General features: G+C 37.1%; 1 protein-coding gene across 1 annotated transcript; it reads right to left on the bottom strand.

Annotated features, from left to right (window-relative positions):
* Positions 1-1146: 1146 nt before the first annotated feature.
* LOC106619063 (zinc transporter Slc39a7) lies at positions 1147-2100 on the bottom strand. The gene is made up of 2 exons (XM_014237034.3): positions 2009-2100; positions 1147-1922 (listed from the first exon to the last, which is right to left on the bottom strand). Exons 1-2 carry the CDS (start codon positions 2018-2020, stop codon positions 1290-1292), a joined length of 645 nt encoding a protein of 214 aa, XP_014092509.2. The 5' UTR covers positions 2021-2100; the 3' UTR covers positions 1147-1289.
* Between the last annotated feature and the right edge of the window lie 22214 nt (positions 2101-24314).

Raw genomic sequence — 24314 nt, 5'->3', positions numbered from 1 at the left:
TACGCTCACTTCATCTCCCGGAGTGTTGAGTGCTGCGTTTGCGCCGAGATCGGGCGATGTTCCTCTGCGACGTCATTTCCAAAATTTCTTGGTTAAGTAACTTGTGGTAGCTTAGCTTCGGATTTGTGTAAATTTGCTGTTCAGAACACTTCCATTGTGGTGGCATTGCTGAGCAATTTGCCCATATTTTTTGATTTTTTGCAACGGTTCAATAATTTATTCACTTCAAATAAATTTTGTTATTTCAGCTTACATAGTACAAAAATCTTGGTTATAGTTGTTCTCTGAAAGTTACAAGGGCTATTCTGATAAATATTATAGGAAAGACACGTACGATATGTCTAGCATTTGTGATTTTTGAGACTAAGATTGAGGTAACTTCAGAATCCATGAAATATAAAGAAGAGGTAGCTCCGAAATAGTCACATCTCATTGCAATCGGGTTGCGGTTTGGACTTGGTCCAATTGAATTTATCTCCCTTCGATATGCTGTTTATTTTAAGAAGAATTGAGCCAAGTATAACTTACGTGAACACAATCTATAACTGCAAATGAGGCTGAATTAGTATACCACACCCATGGAGAACTACAGAATTTTACAAACTGTAACGTATGCACATAAGTATGTATGTAGCTCTTCTTTATTTTGGTTTCAATTAGTTAAGGAATTCAAATAGCAGTCAGCCGTTTGAAGATTTCGAAGTTAATCCACAATGGTTTTTGCAAATATATTGGTGATTGCTCTACTTTAACCATCAGACAACGGATGAATATATAGACGATATTCAAAATCTAAGTTTAGTAAGCAACTAAACAAGAGCTGAACTGGAGCTAAATAAATGAAGAACTGTGTTTAGATTTTGCTAATAATTAATGTACTTATATTGGGTGTGAATTCAAAGTTGGAAAAAATCGCAACTCTGGTGATATCGAGTTCTAGAAAGTCTTTAAATTTGGGGACGATTAGTTTCAATCGACAAATTTTATTGTGATACCTCAACACTGACGGAGCTGTTCTATGTGATACCACGCTAGCTGGTTACTGATGGTTTGAGCAGGATTATGATTTGAAAAAATTATGACGAAACTTTGATTTTTAAATTGCTTTATTAACATTAGGAAAAATTCAACTAAAATAATAGGATATTTTTGGTTTTACAGAAACACTCAATGCTTTGCTAAACTATTAAATTAAACTTATACATAAGATTAGTTTTTCATTACACAACAAACTTTGATCAACGCAAATATTTTTGCGTCTAAATGCTACGTCCCAACCAAAGGCAGTCTTAATGACCACCATAACCATGTCCACCATCGTGGCCGCCTTCACCACCACCTTCGTGAGCACTTTCGTGATGAGCTTCGTGATGGAATGGCACACCATGCTCCTGTTTGATTGAGAAACCGTTCTCATGACCATGACCGTGTCCATGGCCGTGTTCATGACCGTGGTGTTCACCACCATGATGTTCCTCGAGATGGGCATAACCGCCATAATAGCTAGTGTGTCCGTGATCAGCAACATGATGGTGTGTGGGTTCGCGATGTACGACGGCGTGGAAACCGCTATGTTTGTCAGCTGTGTAGTGGACAGTGCGCTTATGACCATCGGCATCAATCAACTCATAATGTCCGGTTACTTTGTGGCCATCACGTTTTTCGCTATGCTCCTTATAGTCACCGGTCTTCTTATCCTTAACACCATAATTGAAATGATACTCAGCATGCGAGTCATGGCCATCACCATGTTCGTGTCCATGCTCATCGTGATGATCGTCATGTGAGACCAAGTGTATGGATGCGTGACTGGAGCCGCCGCTGTGTACCTCATGCTCGTGTCCGCCGCTCTCTTCGTGATGTGTATACGGGGCGGCGCTAACTACGACCAGCGCAGAACAGAAAGCGAATGCAGCGATAAACTAAAGTGGTGGAATAAAGGATTCGATTAATTGTTGGGTTTCCTTGGATCTGCTTAATAAATGTATATATTGAAAACGAAGTTTACCTTAAAGGCCATTATACCGCAGCTAGTTATGAGTGATTTCTTCTGAAAACCGTTTGTACTTTAGCTTTGCTTAAGTCTTAACGATCGATAGATCTGAATGAACTGTGCTTTTGGCAGTGTTTGCTGACGCTTTTATACCCCGAGAAATACATTTCAGTTTTCTTTCTTTTAATTTTCTCTTAATTCATATTTCGAATTCAATTTTTCTGCACCACTTTCCAATAGGCGCCTAAGCAAATTTGTTGTTTTATCAGTAATCCCATGCATACCGATACTTATTGAGCTGCAGCTACTGGTGGCATGTACATATGTTCATGTTTGTAGCCGGGCGTTACCGCTCGCTGTTCGGCATTCACTTCTGCCAATGCGAGACTCATTAGCAAATTAAAGCAGCGTTAATTATCAACACTAACCAAATGATTGCACAATTTTCCTCGATCATGCAGAATACCTTTCCAATAGTTTAGTGTTTGATTTGCGTCCTAAAATGTGGAACCAAAAACTTAACTTTAAAGAGTTCATAAGGTTTCTGTTGATTCGGTTTAGTTTGCGTTCACCGTTGCTCTACTTTGAATTCACTCACCGTTTACTGGCTTTAGTTATGGCTAATTTATAGCACAGTGGTCTTGCATAACCAACCATTTTTCGACTGAAGTCCATGCTATGGCGCTAAAATAATGTGCAAAGTACCTCAATTACCTTCTCTTTCCCACAATGCATATTTCAAAAATGCAATCAAATTATTTAAAAAGTAATGCAATGCGTGAAATTGATGAGGGCTTGCAAGCGATTGCATATACATATGCATTCTTTCTGATATTACCTAAATAAATTGGTGGAAAAGTCGAACGAGGGAGAAGCAGTGTTGCCAGAATATTTTTGCAGCGATCACTAATAACGACTCTAAAACCACAAAAAGAACTCAAAAGAATAGTTGATTTCAAATAAAGAGTTATTAATCACAAACCATTTTAAAAGGATAAATGACAAAAAAAAAATAATGATATGAAAATATTAAAGAACTTCAAGACCTGAAACTAATAACTGAATTTAAAATTTATACTTATTATTGCTTTTTTGTTTAAAACTTAAAATCAGTATGGTAAGAATTTTTAGTTTTAATTAGCCGAATGACCTTATTTGATATCTCATAATCGTTAGACCCTTTTTCCAGCTAAAAATAAGCCAGTTTGCACCATCTTGATTATGTAAACAGCTTCTCGATGATTTAATATGTCGATCGCCTGATGTAATATCAAGATTGATTTAGCAACAGAAGCCAAAAGTTTTTAAATTTTCTTTGCCCTTGAGCACTGCATGGTGCGAATTTAGTACCATTTGTCATATATTTTTGCTATCAAGTCTTCATTCTTATTATACCCTGAACAGGGTATATTAAGTTTGCCATGAAACTTGTAACAACCAGAAGGAACAGTCGGAAACCCTATATTATGAATACAAATAAATGATGAGCGTGACAGCTGAGTCGATTTAGCCATACTCGTCTGATTGTTCGTCTGTATACACGAGAACTAGTTACCTCAGTTTATGTGAAATGGATCTGAAATTTTTCACACTTACTTTACTCAGAAAAACTGCTCATTTGTCGGAACCGTCGATATCGCACAATTATAATAGGCGTTGAATATTGACCAAGGCAAAGCTACAATATTCGAATAATATCAGACTACTATAGCATATAGCGAGCAATCAGCACGATTTCTTGTATGGATACTTACCGCAGCTAATGCTTTTTTTGTTTAAATTTTAAAATTTGAAATCTTAAAACGCAAAAGTCCCAGCTTAGCGGTCTCGGTCAAAGGCGGTACCCTAAAGTAGGTTTTTGAGAAGTTAGGCTGAAATACCTGGTGGTCAAACTTTATTTCATCTACTTTAATGCATGGCTGTAAACAACGTCAGTCAAAACTTTTTTGTTATCCAAATTAAATGCCCGACTAGGATTCCCCTTGAAACAGTCCGATTTCCTAAAATTATTTAGAAAATCGTTTACTCGAATTTAGGTGATTTATTTAGAGCTTAAACTAACCTTGGATAAGTAAACCATGTTACATTGGTACATTGCACACTATCCAAGGTATCCATTACAAATTAACTAGGCAAATAAAACAGTCCTTTAGTTGAAAGTCCTGTAATAGAAGGTACAGATCCGTCTTTAACCCTCTTTAAATAAAACTTTGTTTCAGTTGTTATATATTCACTGCTCGGACATTGAGATAATGGAATTTAAAATGGTGTTACGTAATGAGTAAGCAAGCTTGCCTTTGTATCTTAGCTACTCACTAATTGAGCACTCTAATAACTACTATTTCAATTAGATCTATCTTTGTCATCTTAATTGTCGTATAAAATAATATCGCTGCTGATTTTGTTTAGTGGTTTACAAAATTTAATTAGCTGAAGAACTTAAGCACAGGGAGCATACATTGACCAGAACAATTGATTGTACAACAAATATGTTAAATACGGAAAATTTCTAAACGATTTTATAAATAGAGATCTTCTAGAATTTTTAAAAGATATTCGCTCTATTTTGAAACCATTACAATTATTATATCTTGAACAGGGTATATTAAGTTTGCCACGAAGTTTCTTACACCCAGAAGAAAACGTTGGAGACCCTAAAATATATATACATAAATGATCAGCATTATGAGCTGAGTTGATTTAGCCATGTACATCTCTCTGTCCGTCTGTCTGTATACATACAAACTAGTCCCACAGATTTTAAGCGATCGAACTTAAATTTTACACAAGTTCTTTCCTCACTAAGAAGCTGCTCATTTGTCGGAACGGACCACTATAGCATATAGCTGCCATACAAACTGAACAATCGGAATCAAGTACATGTATGGAAAACTTTTTTATATCTTTACGAAATTTGGCAAGAGTTATTTTCTAACGCAACAATGTAATCTCCGAAGAAATTATATAGATCGCATGACTATAGCATATAACTGAACGATCGGTCATAATAACTGAACGATCGCAGTAAAGTGTTTGCATGGAAAACTTTTTCATTTGGTATCTTTACGAACTTCGTCACGGATCATTACCTAAGGCAATAATGTAAGCTCCAAAAAATTGTTCAGATCAGATCACTATATCATAAAGCTGCCATACACATTGACCGATCGGAATCAAGTTATTGTAAGAAACCATTGTATATCTGAAGGGCATTATAGCTTCGCTGCAAACGAAGTTAACGTTTTTGCTTGTTTTCACATATTTTTCGATGAAAATTGGGAACCAAAAAATAATGAAAGCATACAAAAGCTTTGTGCAATAAATAAAGCATCTTTGGTAACTGATGATATAAAAAGTAAATAATTTAAGTCATTCACATTGTTCAATAACTACAACCGACCTCACCTTTTTGTACATATTTATATCGCCCAAATTAAAAACCTAAATCATACAGACTGAAATGATTTCTGAAATAATCCTTCACCATTCGATTTTCTGCATTTTCTGTCCGTTTTAAAATTCTTGCACGCAATTCTTGCAATACCTGGAATGGAAAAGTTCCAAAGAATGTATGAAAAAATGCCAAAAAATTTAATAACTATTATCCTGCAGGACACCACTGTGTATGTCGGTATGTGCGCTTCGCGCGGCATTCGGTTAGCGATTACCGCAACGTACAACCGCTCCATCAACGCGCCAACCGAAATATTTCCGTCCAATTAGTTTGGCCAACAATGGAATGTTAATGATACCCGGAGCAATAAACCAAACAAGCCGAGGGGGCGACAGCTAAAGTTACAATTATGTACATATATGCGTAGAGTATGTACTTGTATGTATACAAGCGTGTAAATACCAATGCAGGCTTGTGGGACATGGGGAAAGCCGCCATAAAGGGGCGCATATAATAAGCAACAGCAAAAACGCAGAAACTATTCGCCATCGGCTGAAGAGTCAACAATTCGCAATTTCCAGCACAAATATGCGGCATATAGCTGCACAGCGAAACATCCATACATACACACACATTTGTGCAGTCGACAAACATACCGTCGCGTTGGCCGTCAAACGAGTACGTCCTTGCAACAAATTAGCAAGGGCGGCTAGTGGTTGACATAGTCGTGTTGAAAATATGACGTAAAAACAAATATTTGATTGCTGCCTACATTAAACAACAACACTAACAATAATCGGCAAAGCCAACAGCTCCGACAACCGCCAGCAATGCGACTGTGGCACGCAAAAAATTGCAATGCGGCATAACGTGACACGGCGACAAGTCTTTGTTGTTGTTCCTATGGCGTGTTCGCCTTTACCTAGAGGCACACTATAATCGTGCGGGCTCATTGCTACATTACGCGGCACATTCTGAACGCGTTAAATTACTCGTGCTGCAAGTTTTCAGTTTTTTTCCTTTGTGCCGGTTGAAAGAGCGCTTCCCGAATGAGCAAGTGGAAGAGCTAGTAATAATACGAGACTAAGAAATAACTAATAACAGCGTTAACAGCGATTCTAATAAAACTATTTGTCCTAGCCATAATTTTAATGGTACCAGTGTGTGGACATTGTTCCACTGTCGTTCACCTGTTTCAGGCGCTCGCATCAATTGTTGACAATTATTATCACTTATTGTTATTATTGTACTGCTTACAACTACGATTGCGTCTGCTATTTTCACAACTTTGATCGTTACAAAGCATTGGCAGTCATTTCTTCATCTCATTTGAGTTTACTGGCTCTCAGTTATTGCCACTTTTTGTTGCATCTTTGTTTGTTGTTGTTAGCTGCGGCTTTGTGTTTTTGCAATGCAGAAATTGTTGCGATATTTGCGATGGTAATTAAGCGAAAATTTCTGTTGTTCCATTCCTTCACATTCCCGAACAAATTGTTATCGTTTAGTATTCACACGTTGCTGCCACATTGAATGGTGCATATTACATTGGATGGAGTACAATGTTACAACTAGATATGTATACAAGTATTGGGTACATAACGGAGAGTTCCTCTTCTTGACTTTATATTAAAGAAAACTTTAGACGAAAGTCAACGTATTTTGGGGAAATTTTATGACAAACATGCTCTAGCTCTCAAGCTCTATCGAACGTGTCAAAAGTGGTTTTCAAGACTTAAAAGTGGTGATTTTGGCTTGGAAGATGAAGAACGTCCTGGGCGGCCAAAAAATTTGAGGATGAAAAAAAATTACTCAATGAGAATTATTGCCAAATACAAAAAAAGCTCGCAGAATCTTTGAGACTCACTCAAGCAGCAACAAAAAAAAAGCAAGAGCAGCCGGAAACATTCAAAAGCAAGAAAATTTAGTGCCATATGAATTGAAAACAAGAGGCGTTGAAAGACGATTTTGCATCTCATAAATATTGTGTGAACACTACAAAAACATTGAATGAAAAATGGAGCTGTTACGATAACTCAAAACAAAAAAAGTCATATGTTAATCCTGGCCAACCAATCATATACACGGTAAAGCCGATTACCACTGATGTCGAAGTAATGCTGTGTATTTGGTGGGATCGGAAAGACAGGCCGAATGGATGTTACCGACAATAATTCATCAAATTGAAGAATTTCTAAAAACTGTCAAAATTTTTAACTTGAAACAAGGCAATAATTTGCACACGCTCGGCATAAAGTTTAAAAACGACTTGAAAAGCAGCGCCTGGGAGGTTTTGTTTCACCCGCCTTATAGCACAGACCTTGTCCCTGTGATTAGTATTTATTCTGTTCCATCCTGGAATAGGGTTAACAACAAAACGGGGTGTCAAAAATTGGCTCAATTCATTCTTAGACGCCAATCCAACGCAGTTATTTTTTCTTTCAGTTATAGCTTCAGGTAGGCAATACTTTGAGTATAGATTTTGACAGAATAATTTATAAAACAAATGTATGGTGCTGTTGGGGTGCGTGAAGAAACTTATATAGACGGTGGAATATGTTCTTTTTCTGCTAAATTAAACTATAGAGAAGTGATTAAAAATTTCTTAATGACGGCTTTTGCCAATAATATACAAATTTCTAATTAAATTTTTTTATTCCCCACAAAATTTTTGTCGAAACCTAAGAGACTTACTTTAGTAATTGTTGGATAAGGATAGCTGGACTTAACTCATTTGTTTAGTGGTTTTAAAACTGTGCACCCCAAATTTTTTTATTAAAAAGTTAAAGCCACAAATCGAATAGTTAAATTCAGAGTTGGTATATGAAACTGGGGTTTTGAAGAGGGATACTGACGAGCTTCCCGCATTCCCACTTCTCACCTACGAGAATATCGCGCATAGAGAGTTCTGAAAAGACGTTATCAATAAGGTAGGCAATAATTCTGAAGTTAACGAACAAGGTTTCGTGTTGCTTTGAAGTGTCGCAAATCGAACTAACTTTATGTCTATATATACGCGAACTAGTCCATTATTTTTTAAGATTTCGATTTGAAATTTTGCAAACTTCCTTTTTCCTCAAGAAGCTGCTCATTGGTCGGGACCGCAATAGCTTATAGCTGCCATACAAACTGACCGATAAAAATCAAGTTTTTGTAAGGTATACTTTTTAATTTGCCAAATTATATTTACGAAATTTGAAACGGATTAATATTCAAGGTAACGGTATAATCTCCGAAAAAAAATTGTTCAGATCGAAGGAATATAAAATATAGCGGCCATACAAACTGATCGATCAAAATCCAATAACTTGGATGGAAAACTTGTGTACATGTGGAGGGTATTATAGCTTCGATGCAACCGACCTTAATGTTTGTTTTCAGTTGAAAAAAGGAATTTGCTGTTTGGAAAAGTATTATAAAAGGCATTGCGAGTGACGGGTGCCGCGTTTTTTTAACATCATATAAAAGGACTAACATATGTAACTTAAACAAGTAAGGAAGGGCTAAGTTCGGATGTAACCGAACATTTTATACTCTCGCAAAGTCAAATGGTATACTCGTTTGAGATTTCTTTGTGGATTGACTGATATTTTCGGTAGAAGGTCAACTATAGGCACTGGGGTCCACATATTTAGTACTTAGGGGCTTGAACAGTTTTGGTTCGATTTAGACAATTTTTGGTCACAAGGTGGCATACTATAAGCGTATTATTCACGCAAAGTTTTACCCTGATATAATCATTGTTGCTTGTTATGCATAGTGGAAAGTGAAAGAATCAGATGGAATTGAAAATGGTGTTATATGGGAAATAGGCGTGGTTGTAGTCCGATTTCGCCCATTTTCGCACCATAACATAGAAATGTGAAAATAACGTTATGTACCGAATTTTGTTGAAATTGGATCTCAAGATATGGGTTTTCACCTCAAAGTGGGCTGTGCCACGCCCACTGTCTAATTGTGAACGCGGTTCCTATAAAATCATCTCATATCATCCCAGAGATAAAATTTAATGTCTCTGGCGTCTTTAGTGCTTGGTTTATCGCGCTTTTAGTAGTTTTTAACAGTACCGTTATATGGGGAGTGGGCGGAGTTGCCACCCGATTTCAACTATTTTCCCACCGTCAATAGAAGTGCTAAAAACATTTGCTTCTAGTGTCTTTTGTTATTATAGCATTAGCGGTTTAGGAGATATGCACATTAAACCTATTAGAGGCGGGACCACGCCCACTTTTAAAAAAAATTTTAACTGCAGATGCCCCTTCCTAATGTGATCCTGTGTACCAAATAACAGTCTTGTATCTTATTGCGGAGCTTAGTTATGGCAATTTATTTGTTTTTGATTAATGGCGTTTTGTGGGTGTGGCAGTGGTCCGATTACGCCCATCTGCAATACCAACCGTTTCACGGTACCAAGAAACATGTCTACCAAGTTTCATAAAGATATCTCAATTTTTACTCAAGTTAGAGCTTGCACGGACGGACGGACGGACGGGCGGACGGACGGGCAGACAGTCACCCGGATTTCAACTCGTCTCTTCATCCTGATCATTTATATATACATAACTCTATATCTAACTTGATTAGTTTTAAGTGATACAAACAACCGTTAGGTGAACAAAACTATTATACTCTGTAGCAACATGTTGCGAAAGTATAAAAAGACAGCTGATCAATGAATAAACATAATAAGTTTCTGTTAAAGGATAAAATATGGAATCATCATCCATCGGTAGGTCGCTGAATATACTTTAGTCAATCGATATTAACAAAATAATAACTTTTATTACAACAATTATCGATATAAGATTTTGCATTACATTTCTCCTCTTAATTTAATATTGGATTTCGTATTTATTATGATATTTAGAGATAAAGTTAGCGAAGCCTGATCGCTACACCGAAAATTACATCTAACTCATTATTTAACTAATTCATTTTCAATTTAAGTGGAAATATCTCGAAGCACAATTATTTATCCGCTACATCGCCTATAAATACAACTCATACTGCAGTAAATCCGTAAAGTTTTCGGATATTAATCAATATGATCACTGCAGGACGCATTATTTATACACTATCCGGTATGGTTGCTACTGAATTCATTACACCTGCATAAATTTGCGAAACTTTGCAAGTGTACTTTGATCTTAGAGATTGCAAAAATCTCCCATCAATTTTGACTGACAAGCAATCTGATTGCAAAAAGAATTCCCGGGAACTGTCACTTGACAATCAAAAGTCCAACTCACTGTCACAGTTAAGTACTTGCAAGCCACACACAAAATTACGCGCATACACCGCTAGATAACTGCTGTTACACGAGACACATTGTGTGTGTTGCAAGTGCCTGTGTGTATTATTTATCATATGCCGATTGTTGACAAGCCAATTGAAGTCCTTTTCGCGAAGCAAACAAATGCATATTTAATGACAGATATATGTGTGTGTATGTGCGCTCGCGAATTTGTGAGATAATCCGTAAAGGAATTTAAACAAGCTGCAATTTTTGTGAACTTGCACAGACTGTGGCATTGCTGTCAGCAACGATTCACAGGGACGACGGCGACGACAGCACGAATTGACAGACGCTTGTCAAGCGCATATCATCATCATCATTATTCAAGCGTCAAACTGTCAGAAGAGTAGCGATTGCTATGCATACATACACACATGTACAAGTATGCGTGTGTGTGTGTGTGTGTAGCACATCCTTTTCCTAAAGGCTCAGGCAAATGACAGCCCAGACATGCAGAAATGCTGTCATGGCATGCAGTTGCGCACACACATATGTATTTGCTACGCACAGTGGAGCGGCATATGCAACTATGTAACCGCATAAGCCTTGCAACAATAACAACAATAATCAAAATCTTAACGTAACAATATTAACGATTTACGTACGACAACTACTTTCACATTGCAAATTGCACGTATTTTGTTAGCAAGGACACACACACATAAACAACAACAACAAATCAAATGAAAGCCGCCAGTTGCAGTCAGTCAGACCGGCCGGCAGTGTTTGCCCGGCGGCAACTGCACGTTAGCTGCATAATGAGACAATGTTGCTGGTGATGGATGAATCGTCCGCTGTGCGCTCACCCCCGCCGGTTGTTTGTGATCGTCTTTTGGTCTGCAACCTTTTGATGGCCCTTGACAGGGCTCCATCAGTGTGACGAGTACGGCGACAATGTCATTCTTGGCCTTAAGCTCGTCCAATGCGGCGACAGTGGCAGCAACAGTATGTAATATGCAAGGCTAAATCCATCAAGAAACCGCACAAAATTTACATACAATACGCAATGCTGCACTGCAACGCATTATTGTTGCAATGCCAAAACAGAATCAGCTATCAAGCCGATAGTCTGACAGTCCGACCAAGCTGCAAATCCAACTGAACTAAGTTGAAACCGTGCGCTGTCCGTCTATCTTTCAAGCTGGATAAACAAGCAAGGTTCCAGTAAATCCAGCAACATAATGCATGAACAATTGCAATTACAAATATACATATACATATGTATGTATGTATGTAGAGGCCGTGATTGGTTTGCGAGCTGCCTAGCAACTTGGCTGCCTGGCTGTATGACTGACTATTTGATTGTGGGACGGCAGCCAGTAGCTACTTGGTGTACGCATAAAATGCGAACTGTAATTGATTGCATGACATTTTGAACGTTTGCCTGCCGGTCTGCCGGCCTGCCTTCCTGTTTTGCCAGCTCAAAGAGTCATACATTAAATCGACGGCCTGTTAGCCTGCTAGCCTGGCGGGCTTTTCGAAGCTCTCCACTATGCCGCTTTTGTTTCAGGCAGCCAATCCTGCCGACCGGCAGCAGGCTGCATTGTTTGACACGAAGATTGACAACATGTCGTTGTTGGTTGAAACGTTGATTGACATGAGTAATCAAGCGGCCAAAATGTCAACATACACTTATGTGTGTATGTAATACAAGCGAAAAGCAAAAGGTAAAGGGAAAATTAACTGAAACAATGAACATGCAAAATAATGAGACTGAAAAAATACTACTGAAATTAACAAAATGGAAAAAGCACCAAAATAGCAGCGGCGTTATCTTGTAGAAAAATCAAAGAAATAATCAAAAAGAGATACGGAATTGAAGATATTTCTGTATTTCTTAAGCGTAAGGAGATATTATTATAATGTTATCGATGAAGCTGAGAGCACCCTAGTCCTTCTTAACTAAGAAAATATAAAATGTATTATACTTGTACTTACGTAAGACATGCAATAAACTACATCTTCCTACTATACATATAGTTTATTACAATATACAAGTATTGGCACCTTGGGTCTACAACTATATTTGTGTGTTTTTATACCCTCGCAACCTGTTGCTACAGAGTATAATAGTTTTGTTCACCTAACGGTTGTTTGTATCACCAAAAACTAATCGAGTTAGATATAGGGTTATATATATATAAATGATCAGGATGAAGAGACGAGTTGAAATCCGGGTGACTGTCTGTCCGTCCGTCCGTCTGTCTGTCCGTCCGTCCGTCCGTCCGTGCAAGCTCTAACTTGAGTAAAAATTGAGATATCTTTATAAAACTTTGTAGACATGTTTCTTGGTACCGTGAGACGGTTGGTATTGCAGATGGGCGTAATCGGACCACTGCCACGCCCACAAAACGCCATTAATCAAAAACAAATAACTTGCCATAACTAAGCTCCGCAATAAGATACAAGACTGTTATTTGGTACACAGGATCACATTAGGGAGAAGCATCTGCAGTTAAAACTTTTTTTAAAAAGTGGGCGTGGTGCCGCCTATAATGGGTTTAATGTGCATATCTCCTAAACCGCTAATGCTATAATAACAAAATTCTCTAGAAGCAAATGTTTTTAGCACTTCTATTGACGGTGTGAAAATAGTTGAAATCGGGTGGCAACTCCGCCCACTCCCCATATAACGGTACTGTTAAAAACTACTAAAAGCGCGATAAATCAAGCACTAAACACGCCAGAGACATTAAATTTTATCTCTGATATGGTATAAATTGGCTTTATAGGAACCGCGTTCAAAATTAGTCAGTGGGCGTGGCACAGCCCACTTTTAGGTGAAAACCCATATCTTGAGATATGCTCAACCGATTTCAACCAAATTCGGTGCATAACATTCTTTTCATGTTTCTAAGTCATAGTGCGAAAATGGTGCGAAATCGGACTACAATCACGCTTACTTCCCATGTAACACTATTTTCAATTCCATCTGATTCTTTCACTTTCCACTATGCAAATCAGGTAACAATGATTATATCGGGGTAAAACTTTGGGTGAATAATGCAATTAAAGTATGCCACCTTGTGGCCAAAAATTGTCTAAATCGAACCAAAACTGTTGAAACCCCTAAGTACTAAATATGCGGAGCCCAGTGCCTATAGTTGACCTTCTACCGAAAATATCTGTCAATCCACAAAGAAATCTCAAACGAGTATACCATTTGATTTTGCGAGAGTATAAAATGTTCGGTTACATCCGAACTTAGCCCTTCCTTACTTGTTTTTTTTAATTTTATTATTTATTTAATATCAAAGTATTATTTAAAGCATCGCCAATCTGAATCTACAGCAACATAATGCTGAGCGTTGTGATGATGGAAAATTATTGCCTTGTATTTAAATTCAGCGCATTTTCGGCAATTTTCGGTAGCGTTCCACACGTTGTAAAAGTTTGCGGTTTGCACGATTTAAAACTGGTGATTTTGGCGAAAAAAGTTTGAAGTTGAGGAACTGAAATCAATACTTGATGGAGATTGTTGCCAAATACATGAAGAATTTGCAGAAGTTTTAAAGCAGCTGGATACATTCAAAAGCAAGACAATTCGGTGCCATATTAATATAAGCCAAGAGACGTTGAAAGACGGTCTTTCATGTCAGAAATGCTGATTGAACGCTACAAAAAATAGTAACTTTTGCATTGGATTGTGACTGCCGATGAAATTTGATCCATTACGACAACTTTAAGCGGAAAAAGTCATATGTGAAACCTAGTTAAACAGTCAAATCAACGGCAAAGCCGAATATCTATGAAACCAAAGTAATGCTCTGCATTTGGTGGGAAGAAAAGGGCGTGCTATATTATGAGCTAAAACCAGGTGGAAATGAATGTCAGATACTGAAAAAGGCGCAGAAGAACAATAGCTTTCCCAAGTATTTTTGCAATATTAGAACAATGAAATAAAAATCAAGTTACGCCATCTCAAACCGCACAAACCCAATATTACATAAATGTTATTCATGGCTACCTCACCAAAACGTAATTAAAAACTTGTACATCACCTAATGGCATCGGGCGGAAATTGCCAATAACTACGCCCACTTCCTATATAACAGTACTGCTGACTATCACTAATACAACCAAAATGTTCTGAATACTGACGGAAATATAAAATTGCATACCCGGTAAATATGTTAGACCTTCGTACGAATATGTTAAAAATTAGATTCAGAATTAATTTTTTGGCGTCTCTTAAATTTGCTTTCCGTATTTCATAAGGGTCATTCCATGTCAAATAGACAAATAGTTGGACGCGACAATTCGAATGAATTTTGGTAAAAAGTTTTGTCTTTTTATAAAACAAAGATCTGCCAAAGAAAAAAATTTAAAAACATTTTCTTAAGAGCTATGCAAAATTGAGAATTTCACAGTTTTTAAGATTTTATGAGCATATTTATTTTATATTTCAGAAACATTTGTATATTTAATAAAGAACGATGGTGCGATTTCAGAGGACATTTAGAGGTATGTGAAAATTTTTTTTTTAATTTTGAAAAACTATCGCGGGAAAATTTGGGCCTCAAAATTTTTTATATTATACCTCTTGCATATCTAAAAGAAATCAGAAAATTGCAGAGGAGTGTTCTTTTTCGTTTCAAAGATATGAATTTTTAAATTTTGGCAAAATAGTTTTTTTTTCAACTTCCGTACACAGGGGCACAGTAGGGAGGAGATCTCTGGTTAACATTGTTTTTAAGTATGTGTGTTGCCGCCATTCAATGGGTTCAAAGTATATATCTTACAAATTAATATGGTATTAAAATCGAGCTGGGAAACAAAATAAATTGGATAATTCATGCCCAATTAAGTTTTTTCATATCTAAGGCTCGGCTACACCCGAACTTAGCGCTTTTTTCATCATCACCAGGTTGGCACTACCAGCGGGTGTCGGTCTGCGCCACTCGACTCTGCATGGCGCACGACGGCGCCAGTTGGAGATTTCCAGTTCAGTGCAACCTAAGTTATAATTTTTTCTTGTTTTTCTTCATTTTGGACGATATTTTCATGGTAAAATAATTTAAAAGTTTTTTGTTCGCCCACCCTGTTATGAATAATAACAACTATTTTTAGAAGGCTGGGTGTTTGAATAGACTTTATATGGACATTACTAGTACAAAATAGGGTTCATAAGAGACATATAAGAGTCTATATTCATACCAATATAAACTATCCTTCCCAGAATTCCACTGGCGCGGACTCCGAAATTAGCTTATTGTAAAGATGAAAACGCCGAGCTATTATGACTTATTAGTTTAAAATATATTAAAAAAATTTAGTTTCAGTAAAATATTAGAAGTTCTCATTGTGACGTAGTCGTGGCTACACTTCTATATCCAGGTAAGCGTTGATTGATTGGACGCCATAAAAATCGCAGTTTGACCATTACAAGTTGCAGCTAACAGACTGTGTAAGTCAATTGTGAACTGGTGAGTGTGTGCGTGCTAATGTCTTTCCACCAAAAATGGCATAAACAATTAATCATTTGCGATTTTGTTGACTTTTCACCAAAATTGTTTATAAAAATTTTACGCGTCAATTGCGCTGTTGAGGCGACAGCAGTGGCGGCAATCACGACGGCGCTGGCAAAAGCACCGCATGACGCGTACGCTTCCTCCACCATTTCAATGGTTTTGTTTTCATTGCTAAATACGCGCTTATTTGCTTGCTGCTGAGTCGGTTATTTGTTTGTGATTGACTCGACTGAACGTTTGCATTTACGCAAGTTGCGAGTCAGCAGTTTCACGGCTCACAAACGATAAGACGCAACCAAACATGCACAAACGCCCAACTTTGGCAACATCCAGCTGAGCGATTTGCCTGCAATATACATAAACAACGCACATCATACTACAACCCATCATTCACTTACTCGAAAGTCGGTGCTCACGTGGTATCGAAAACGCTTGCGAAGACGAAACGGAGCCTTGCGTTGTTAATAAAAAAAGCGAAATTTCATATGAATGTCTGTTTGTAAGCAAGCAAAAGGTTTTAATTCAAGAGCGCAAAAGTCACACTGATGGCCATCGATCAAAACTGTCAGCACTGTCAATCATTTCGTTATTTATAGCCTTAAGTTGAACGAAGACGTCACATTGTTCAAATTGTTTCGACAGCGGCGCGGTTGGAGTCGCCACCGCTGCCGCCACCAGTGCGCGCCAAACAAAAGCCACCGCAACATATTAACTGCTTCAGCGAAGGGGTAGAGGCGGCGGTAATCAGTTGGTCAAGCAACAAGGAAGCGACAGCGTGTTACTCATTTAGTCTGTTAAGCAGTTTTTAGAAAAGTTGGCGCAAGCAGGGTGCCAGTGGCGGCATTGCATATAACTCGAAAAATTATTTTCGTTTTTTCAATATTCCACTTGACTTCAGTCCGCCTCTTGACGTTTCACCACTACTTGTCTTACTGCGCATCCGCATAGGTGCGCTGTCGCCGGCGCGGTTGCAATCACCTCGCGCTAGGCATTATTTGTACATTTTGGTCAGTGGTAGTCATGAGCGATCCACTCAATCTTCAAACTGGTCAATCAGTTCAATCAATAATTATTTACTGACATGTTTTTTTCCACAGCACACAAATACTTTGCCATATTTGCTTTTATTTCTTGTTTTTTATTGTTGTGGTACTTGCATCAATGCGGTTTTTTTGTGGTCATTAAAGCAGATCCATCAAAATGGGGAAAATATTGTTTTGTAGCCATCGACACAAAGGCGACGCTTTGGGCGGCGTCTGCTAAAGCGTTCCAATTGACGCGTCCCATTTGCCGGTTGTTGGACGTCGCCAGTGGTCTCCTCGTTTGTTTTGGCGCAACAAGCTGTCAAAATGGTGATCCAAACATATGCCGCTTCAAGATAGCGTATGCACATATACAAGCTTGCGTAAACCAATTTGAGAAAGGCAGTGAGTATTACATGTAAATACATAGCTATGTGTAGGTAGTTGTACTGATGCCATCGCTGCTTGAGCGCTGTGCAGTTTTCATCGCAACACGTCTGCTTTTGACATTTGATTGATGGCTCCTTGTGTTGCTGTTTTCGGCGCCTTTTTCAATGCTAAGCCACTTCATGTGCATGCATAGTAGACACCTTTATGCACTTATGTATACCCACTCATCTGCCTGTTTTGATCGCTTTTGTGAAGCGTGTGAAAGCGTGTCGTAATTGCGCTTACGGTTTTGATATGGCTAATTGGAAAATCATTTCCATTTTGTCGGTTTTCCTCGATAAAAATAAATTAAATCATTTAGCAATGTTTAATGATGGTTAATGAATATGCGAATGTTTATTCAATCAAGTTTATTGTACAACTTTTGACCGATTATAGCAAAGCATCAAAAAATAGTAATTGCAAAAACTTGATTTTGGTCAGTTTGTATGGCTGCTATATGGTACAGCGGCTCGATCTGAACAATTTCTTCGGAGATTGTACCATTGCCAACATTCTCCATACAAGCACTTGATTCCGATTGTTCAGTTGGTATGACAGCTACATGGTATAGTGGTCCGATATCGACTGTTCCGACAAATGAGCAGTGAGAAAAGGACAGGTGCAAAATTTCAGATAGATATCCCAAAAACTGAGGGACTAGTTTGTGTATTTACAGGCAGACGGACATGGCTACATCAACTCAGGTCATCATACTGATCATTTATCTATATATTTTATACGGTCTCTGACGTTTCCTTCTGGGTGTTACAAACAACGAGGCAAACTTAATATACCCTGTTATGGGTATAATATAATAACATGGTGTGGTCGGGTTAATTGAAACAGTAGTTCGAAAAGATACCTTTCATACAATCCCATCACCTGGCTCATTGGATATACTTACTTTGTTATGCATAGATTTAGTCGTTTGGCTTATTAAAACTTCTTTAACAGTGAACATTTTTTTTTTGTAAAAATAATACTTTCGTGGCTTTGAAGAAGCCGCTTGCATCTGTTGAGCCTAATTTGCATCAAGCGACTGATAGTAGGCTTTTATGTGGAAAGCATTGCGAATAAGTCTTAGAATTGTTTTGGTCGATATATCCATTTCACTTGACATAATTTTCTAATTTCTAAGGCGATTTCTGTGAGTGCATTTAAAAACCGTTTTATTGTTATGGGTTATATATTATAGATTCGAACCAAGCGAGGACGACCACTTCTCTTTCTGTCATTAACTTAAGACGTTTGTGAAAAAGAATCAATAGCGCGGTAAAAAAACATTCTGGAAACAATAAGTTTGTTGAAAACTTATAAATTTCCAACTTCGAAGAACAGAGAATTTTTTATAACTCAATTTCATGAAAGTTGGTGCAACACCCAACCGATTGTTGTACAGTGTAATTTGTGACTGAGTTACACGACAATTTTTAGGAATGGCAAATAAGCAGAAAATTATGCAATTAGTCATTCATTACTCTATTAGCATGTAGCAATCAATTTATTTTAATTAAAATTAATTGATTGACTATAATATTCATTTTATAAAGTAAAAGAGAGTAGTGAGACCTTGTGGTAATTATGTCAAATGAAAGGATTTTATTTGTTTTACTATTCACTGGTAAAAGAGTTTAATTATACTAAAGTTTAATACATTATATAAATAATTATTTGATAATAGCACTCATATTATGCAACTAACTAACTGGTTACCGTATTAGCTTCGCTCAAAATACCATATATTACCTCAGCTACTTTGATATTACTTAACGGCATGAAAAGTTTAATTTTTTTCCTGATTTATTACATATTTAGTTGTTTTTAATAAACACTTACATATGTATGCATACATCTATTTCCCTGTCTTTTTTTTTTTTTGAGACACTGGAAATAATATGCAATACAAATGTATATGACAGCTATACAAACGCGAGGCAATTTTCACGTGCCCACTCAGCGTACAAACAGACAGCTGAATGACTGACTGACTGCGTGGTGAATGTAATATAAGTAATTGGCTCACTGTGTGACCTGGCTAAATAACTGACTTAATGTACTCAAACTTCCGACACGCTGCTGCCACTCTTCCGCTGCAGCTTAATGACATATTATTACAGTTTAATTAAAATTGATTATGAAAGTGACTTAAAAAAAAAAAGTAATAATTTTTTACTGCATGCCACTGTCTTACCTAGTGACTTGTTTGCCGTCGAAATGACTGACCGTAAAAATTATCAACTACAAAATGGTAATAAAAAGCAGACGAGAATATATAAAATATAAATATGCAGAGCTGACTGGCACAACAAAATGCGTGCTTCTGACATATTGAATGAGAAAGGGGCTTTAAATGTGCGAGCGTCCATACGCAAGCCGACAAATGCCCGACCGATTGTCAGTAGTAATGAGTTTTTCATTTTTCAACCATTACTGTCAGGCCGCATGACAATCCAATTTAAGTGCGATTATTATAACTCATTTCTCATTATAAGACGACGTCCGCTGTCCGCTGTCGGTTGGCCCGCTGGTCCGACTTGACGGTGGAAAGGGGAATTGTTTGCCAATGGACGCAGCCTGACGATGACAACCGCAACTTCATCGTGACCGGCGCGACCGGTAAATACGGCAAACTAAGTAACAGCTAATGCTTTATGTACGTGGCGTTCGCCCGCTTGTGCGCATGCCTTTGGTACTGCTTAGTCACCCCAAATCGACTGGAATTCAACATCTTCAATTCGTTGCGCTACTCGGAACGGCACATTTGCTGCGCTTAATTTTAATTCCTGCCATATTTTTCACCAAACCAGGCAATGTACCTTATTTCTCAAAAATAAAAAGAAGAAGCAAACACCGGAAAGTATTCATTTATCTTCTACTTATTTTGTGTGTGTTCAAATGTTTGTATGTACTCGTATATGTTCATCCGCCTGCCACTACTTTATGTCAAATTAAATTAAAAACTGACAAACTTCTTTGTCGGCTCGAATTAAGAAAGCAACAACGAGAAAAATAAAAACTGCTCAAACCGAGTGTCAAAAAGTAATGTGTCCCGAATAAATCGACCGTAATCGTTCAGGTGTTTATTTTTTCTTCTTCTTAGAGGGGCGCGATTTGTTGGTAATGAAGTTGTTTGATAATTTGCTTTGTGAAAGGCAAAAAATATTTTATATTGAACGAGCACTTGATTAGCATGACCAAACTTAAACACATTTATCTTCGCTTCGGACGAGTATTTGACAGTTTTTGATTATTCACTTAATTGAATGCGACTCACTTTTATGAATTGTACGATTGCCATGAAAGATGAATGACACATCTGCACAGTTGTGTTAAGAACAATGACAACAACGGGACTTCGACTCAAATTTGCATGGCAAACATGTCCAAAACTATGGATAAAATGCCCTCATAAGTCGACATAGCGCTTTGAAACTATAACAAATTTCGTCAGGCGTTTAATATTAATGTCAGTCAATGCAGAATGTTCGCCGAACGGTCTACTGATATGTTTCAATTTCATTCTGTTATATTTAGTTTCCATACAAGAACTTGATTTTGACGATCAGTTTGTATGACTGTTATATAATATATATATTGTAGTCCGATATCGGCGGTTCTGCCAAGCAGCTTATACATGGCTAATCGACTTAGCTCGTCGCTCTTATCATTCATATATTATATAATATGTACATATATCGTCAACTAAATTGAAAAATAACGTAAAATCACTTTTCATAAGCTTCCAGGAGATATAACTACTAAAATAGGAACTACTCATATTGAAACAAATCTTATTTTGTGGTTATAACTGGGTAATACCAACAGCGTCAATACAGGTACAGATTTGTGGTGGGATGTCTTCCCCAGGTTGAAAAAAAACACTGAGCGGTCAACGCCGTTTAGTTGTCTGAATTAGCCCGAACTGGAGTAAAGGTTAGTTGTCTTGGCGCTCAATGCACTACAAATGGTTGTCACAGCGAGAGCTGAATTATTAATCTCTATTGCATCCCTTTTGTGTGATTTCTAATCTTTTATTATAAATACTGAATAAAAGTATTTCACTTTTTCATAACCCTGTCTTAAAAGATAGGATTCGTATAGAATAGTGCAAGCAAATTCACACTACTCGAAGGTAGCATGCTGCCAAATGGTTTTAGGGTTCCTGTTTCCTTGAATCAACATCAGAAACTCATTCAAATCAGAAATGATAAGCAATTAATACTCAAGTGTACTCTGATGTCAGAAACAGAGTAAAATGACTACAAAAGACATGACAACAAAGCTAAAATTATGAAAAAATAAATGCAGCAGTTGGTTAATGTGGAAGCGATATCAACAACGACAACCGCATGCAACCACAATCACAAGAAGAACAACAAACATGAACCCATATTTAATTACAATTTCAATTTTTATACCTGCGCAGGGAAGCGATGTGTCAAGATTAAAAAAAAATCTGTTTATTCAATAGTGTCTTTCGTCAAGCGTCTAGATATGTTCTTAAAATGAAGATCTCGAAATTTGAAATTTGGCATTAAAGTAATACTGTGAATCTACGATCAGCTGTCCCTTCCTAAATCTCACTATAATAAGACTTCAAGTCGTGCGAGAAAAACACTAACCAGACTTTAATTTTTAGAATCCTGTGTTCTAGCCAGGATAGTTTTATTTTAATATATGCAGCTAATGTACAACAGATGGCGCTATGTGTAAGTCTCGTGCTAGGATACGAAACCAAGTTTGCGCAAGACATTCCAAACTTTAAATACAATTTTGTAAACTTTGCAACGTTAGCAAAAACTGAGATCTTTCTCATTTGCTTTGAACTTAGCGCTGTATATGAAAATAGACAATCATCAACTGCATCATCCACGAGCGCATGCTATGCTTACGACTATATTTTCACAGAACTATAATTCAAGAACACTCAGTGTTATATTAAACACTCCTGTAGTGCTCGAAAATGAATGCCACGGCAAACAAAATCTTAAAATCTGTTTATATATAATGAATATTCATTTCAAATCGACTTTAAAAAGGAGATAGTTTCTGAAGTTTGGCGGTCAGTGAATGTCTGACCGATACTAAGTCTATAACCACATCTTAAGGCCACTACTGTCGGTTTGAATTCAATTACCAAAGACTAAAATATATAGACATATGGTTCTAAACATCAAAATTGATGTCGAGACGAATTGATTTCAAATTCCTCTCTGCAAGTTTATCTGTGGAAATGATAGCTTGCAAAAAAAGTTAAATATTTTAATTAAATTTATCGCTCGGTTGACACTTGTATCACAGGACCATTGCCATGCCCACAAAACGGTGATATTTAATTGCACGTTAAACTGATTTTCCTAATTCTGAAAGACTATATACTGTTCATTCAAAAAATGAGTAAAACGCATATAATTTAACTTTTGGCTAATAATTCATATTATTATTAAGATAAGGGTTTGCCATGGCATATTTTAAAAATGATTTCGGGTAAATGACTGCCGTTGCAGGCTAATTAATCGGATAACGTTTTTAATAAAAAATCTTTAAAGAAACCTCAATATATTTCACATGAATTCAGTCCATACAAATTGCTTAGCATACTTGCTTATAAATTAAAGATTCGTGTACGTACCATTAAGGATTCTTAATGCAACTTCTTCGATGCAGTATTCAGAAAGTATTAGTTGAAACAACACTGGTTATACATGTCCATTTGTAACGAGTGATCCAAGTGGAAGTACTCTTTTCAATAGTGTTTTTTTGAAAGATCAGATCGGCTATGATAACCGACTATACCCGAAATTGAAACTCGAGATCTCGGCGACATTTGGTTTAAACAAGACGGCGCCACTTTCCACACATCGCATCAATCATGGGGTTTATTTAGAGAAGAGAACAACACGTGTGTCATTCGCCAGTTACCAGTCGAAATGCTCAAAAGAGTCAACGAAAATTGGACTCAACGGAGGGACCATCTGAGACATAGCCGCGGCCATTATTTGAAAGAGATGATATTCAAAAAATATATGCCAAAGAATGTTCTTTCGAATGATGATAAATATTCTGCATTAACTATGAATTTACCGTGTTTTTTTATTTAAAAAATTGGGGAACTTCGAAATGGATCACCCTTAATAAAATAAAAATAAAATGTTTCGACGAGAACTGCTATAAAGTTATAGCAATATGTAAATTGAACCCCGCTATGAACGTCAGCATACAGATCAAAGTTACAATAACAAGAAAATGGCACACCTGATACATGGCTTTATTAATTTTTCAAACAAGCTGTAAAATCCTAAACCCAATATTTCCGAATAGTAACACCAAAAACACATCTTAAGTGTTCATAATTATTTGTTAGTAAGGTATTATTTTTTCAATAAAAGCTTTCCCAAATACACGAATTGCTGTTCTCCACTATACTCTTAGCTGCAATCTTAAGCAAAGAAACAGCATGCACATCGCCATTGGATAAATTAAGCCTCAAAGGTAGGAATATGAAACAGATCGATATGATTCATTAGTGGCTTTTATGCGCCAATTGGCAGCTGATTGGTAGGCAGAGGTAATCAAGCGTATGAAATATGCTAAGGCAGCAACAACAACTACAAAACTGTTTGGTTAACTGAAATGGTAAATACAACTCAATAAACTGCTGTTTGAATAAGCAAAAGGGTACGCACAATATGTGCGTACGTATGTATGT

The sequence above is a fragment of the Bactrocera oleae genome, chromosome 3, assembly GCF_042242935.1.
Source record: "Bactrocera oleae isolate idBacOlea1 chromosome 3, idBacOlea1, whole genome shotgun sequence".
Lineage (NCBI taxonomy): Eukaryota > Metazoa > Arthropoda > Insecta > Diptera > Tephritidae > Bactrocera > Bactrocera oleae.
This window is presented reverse-complemented; position numbering and strand designations above follow the sequence as displayed.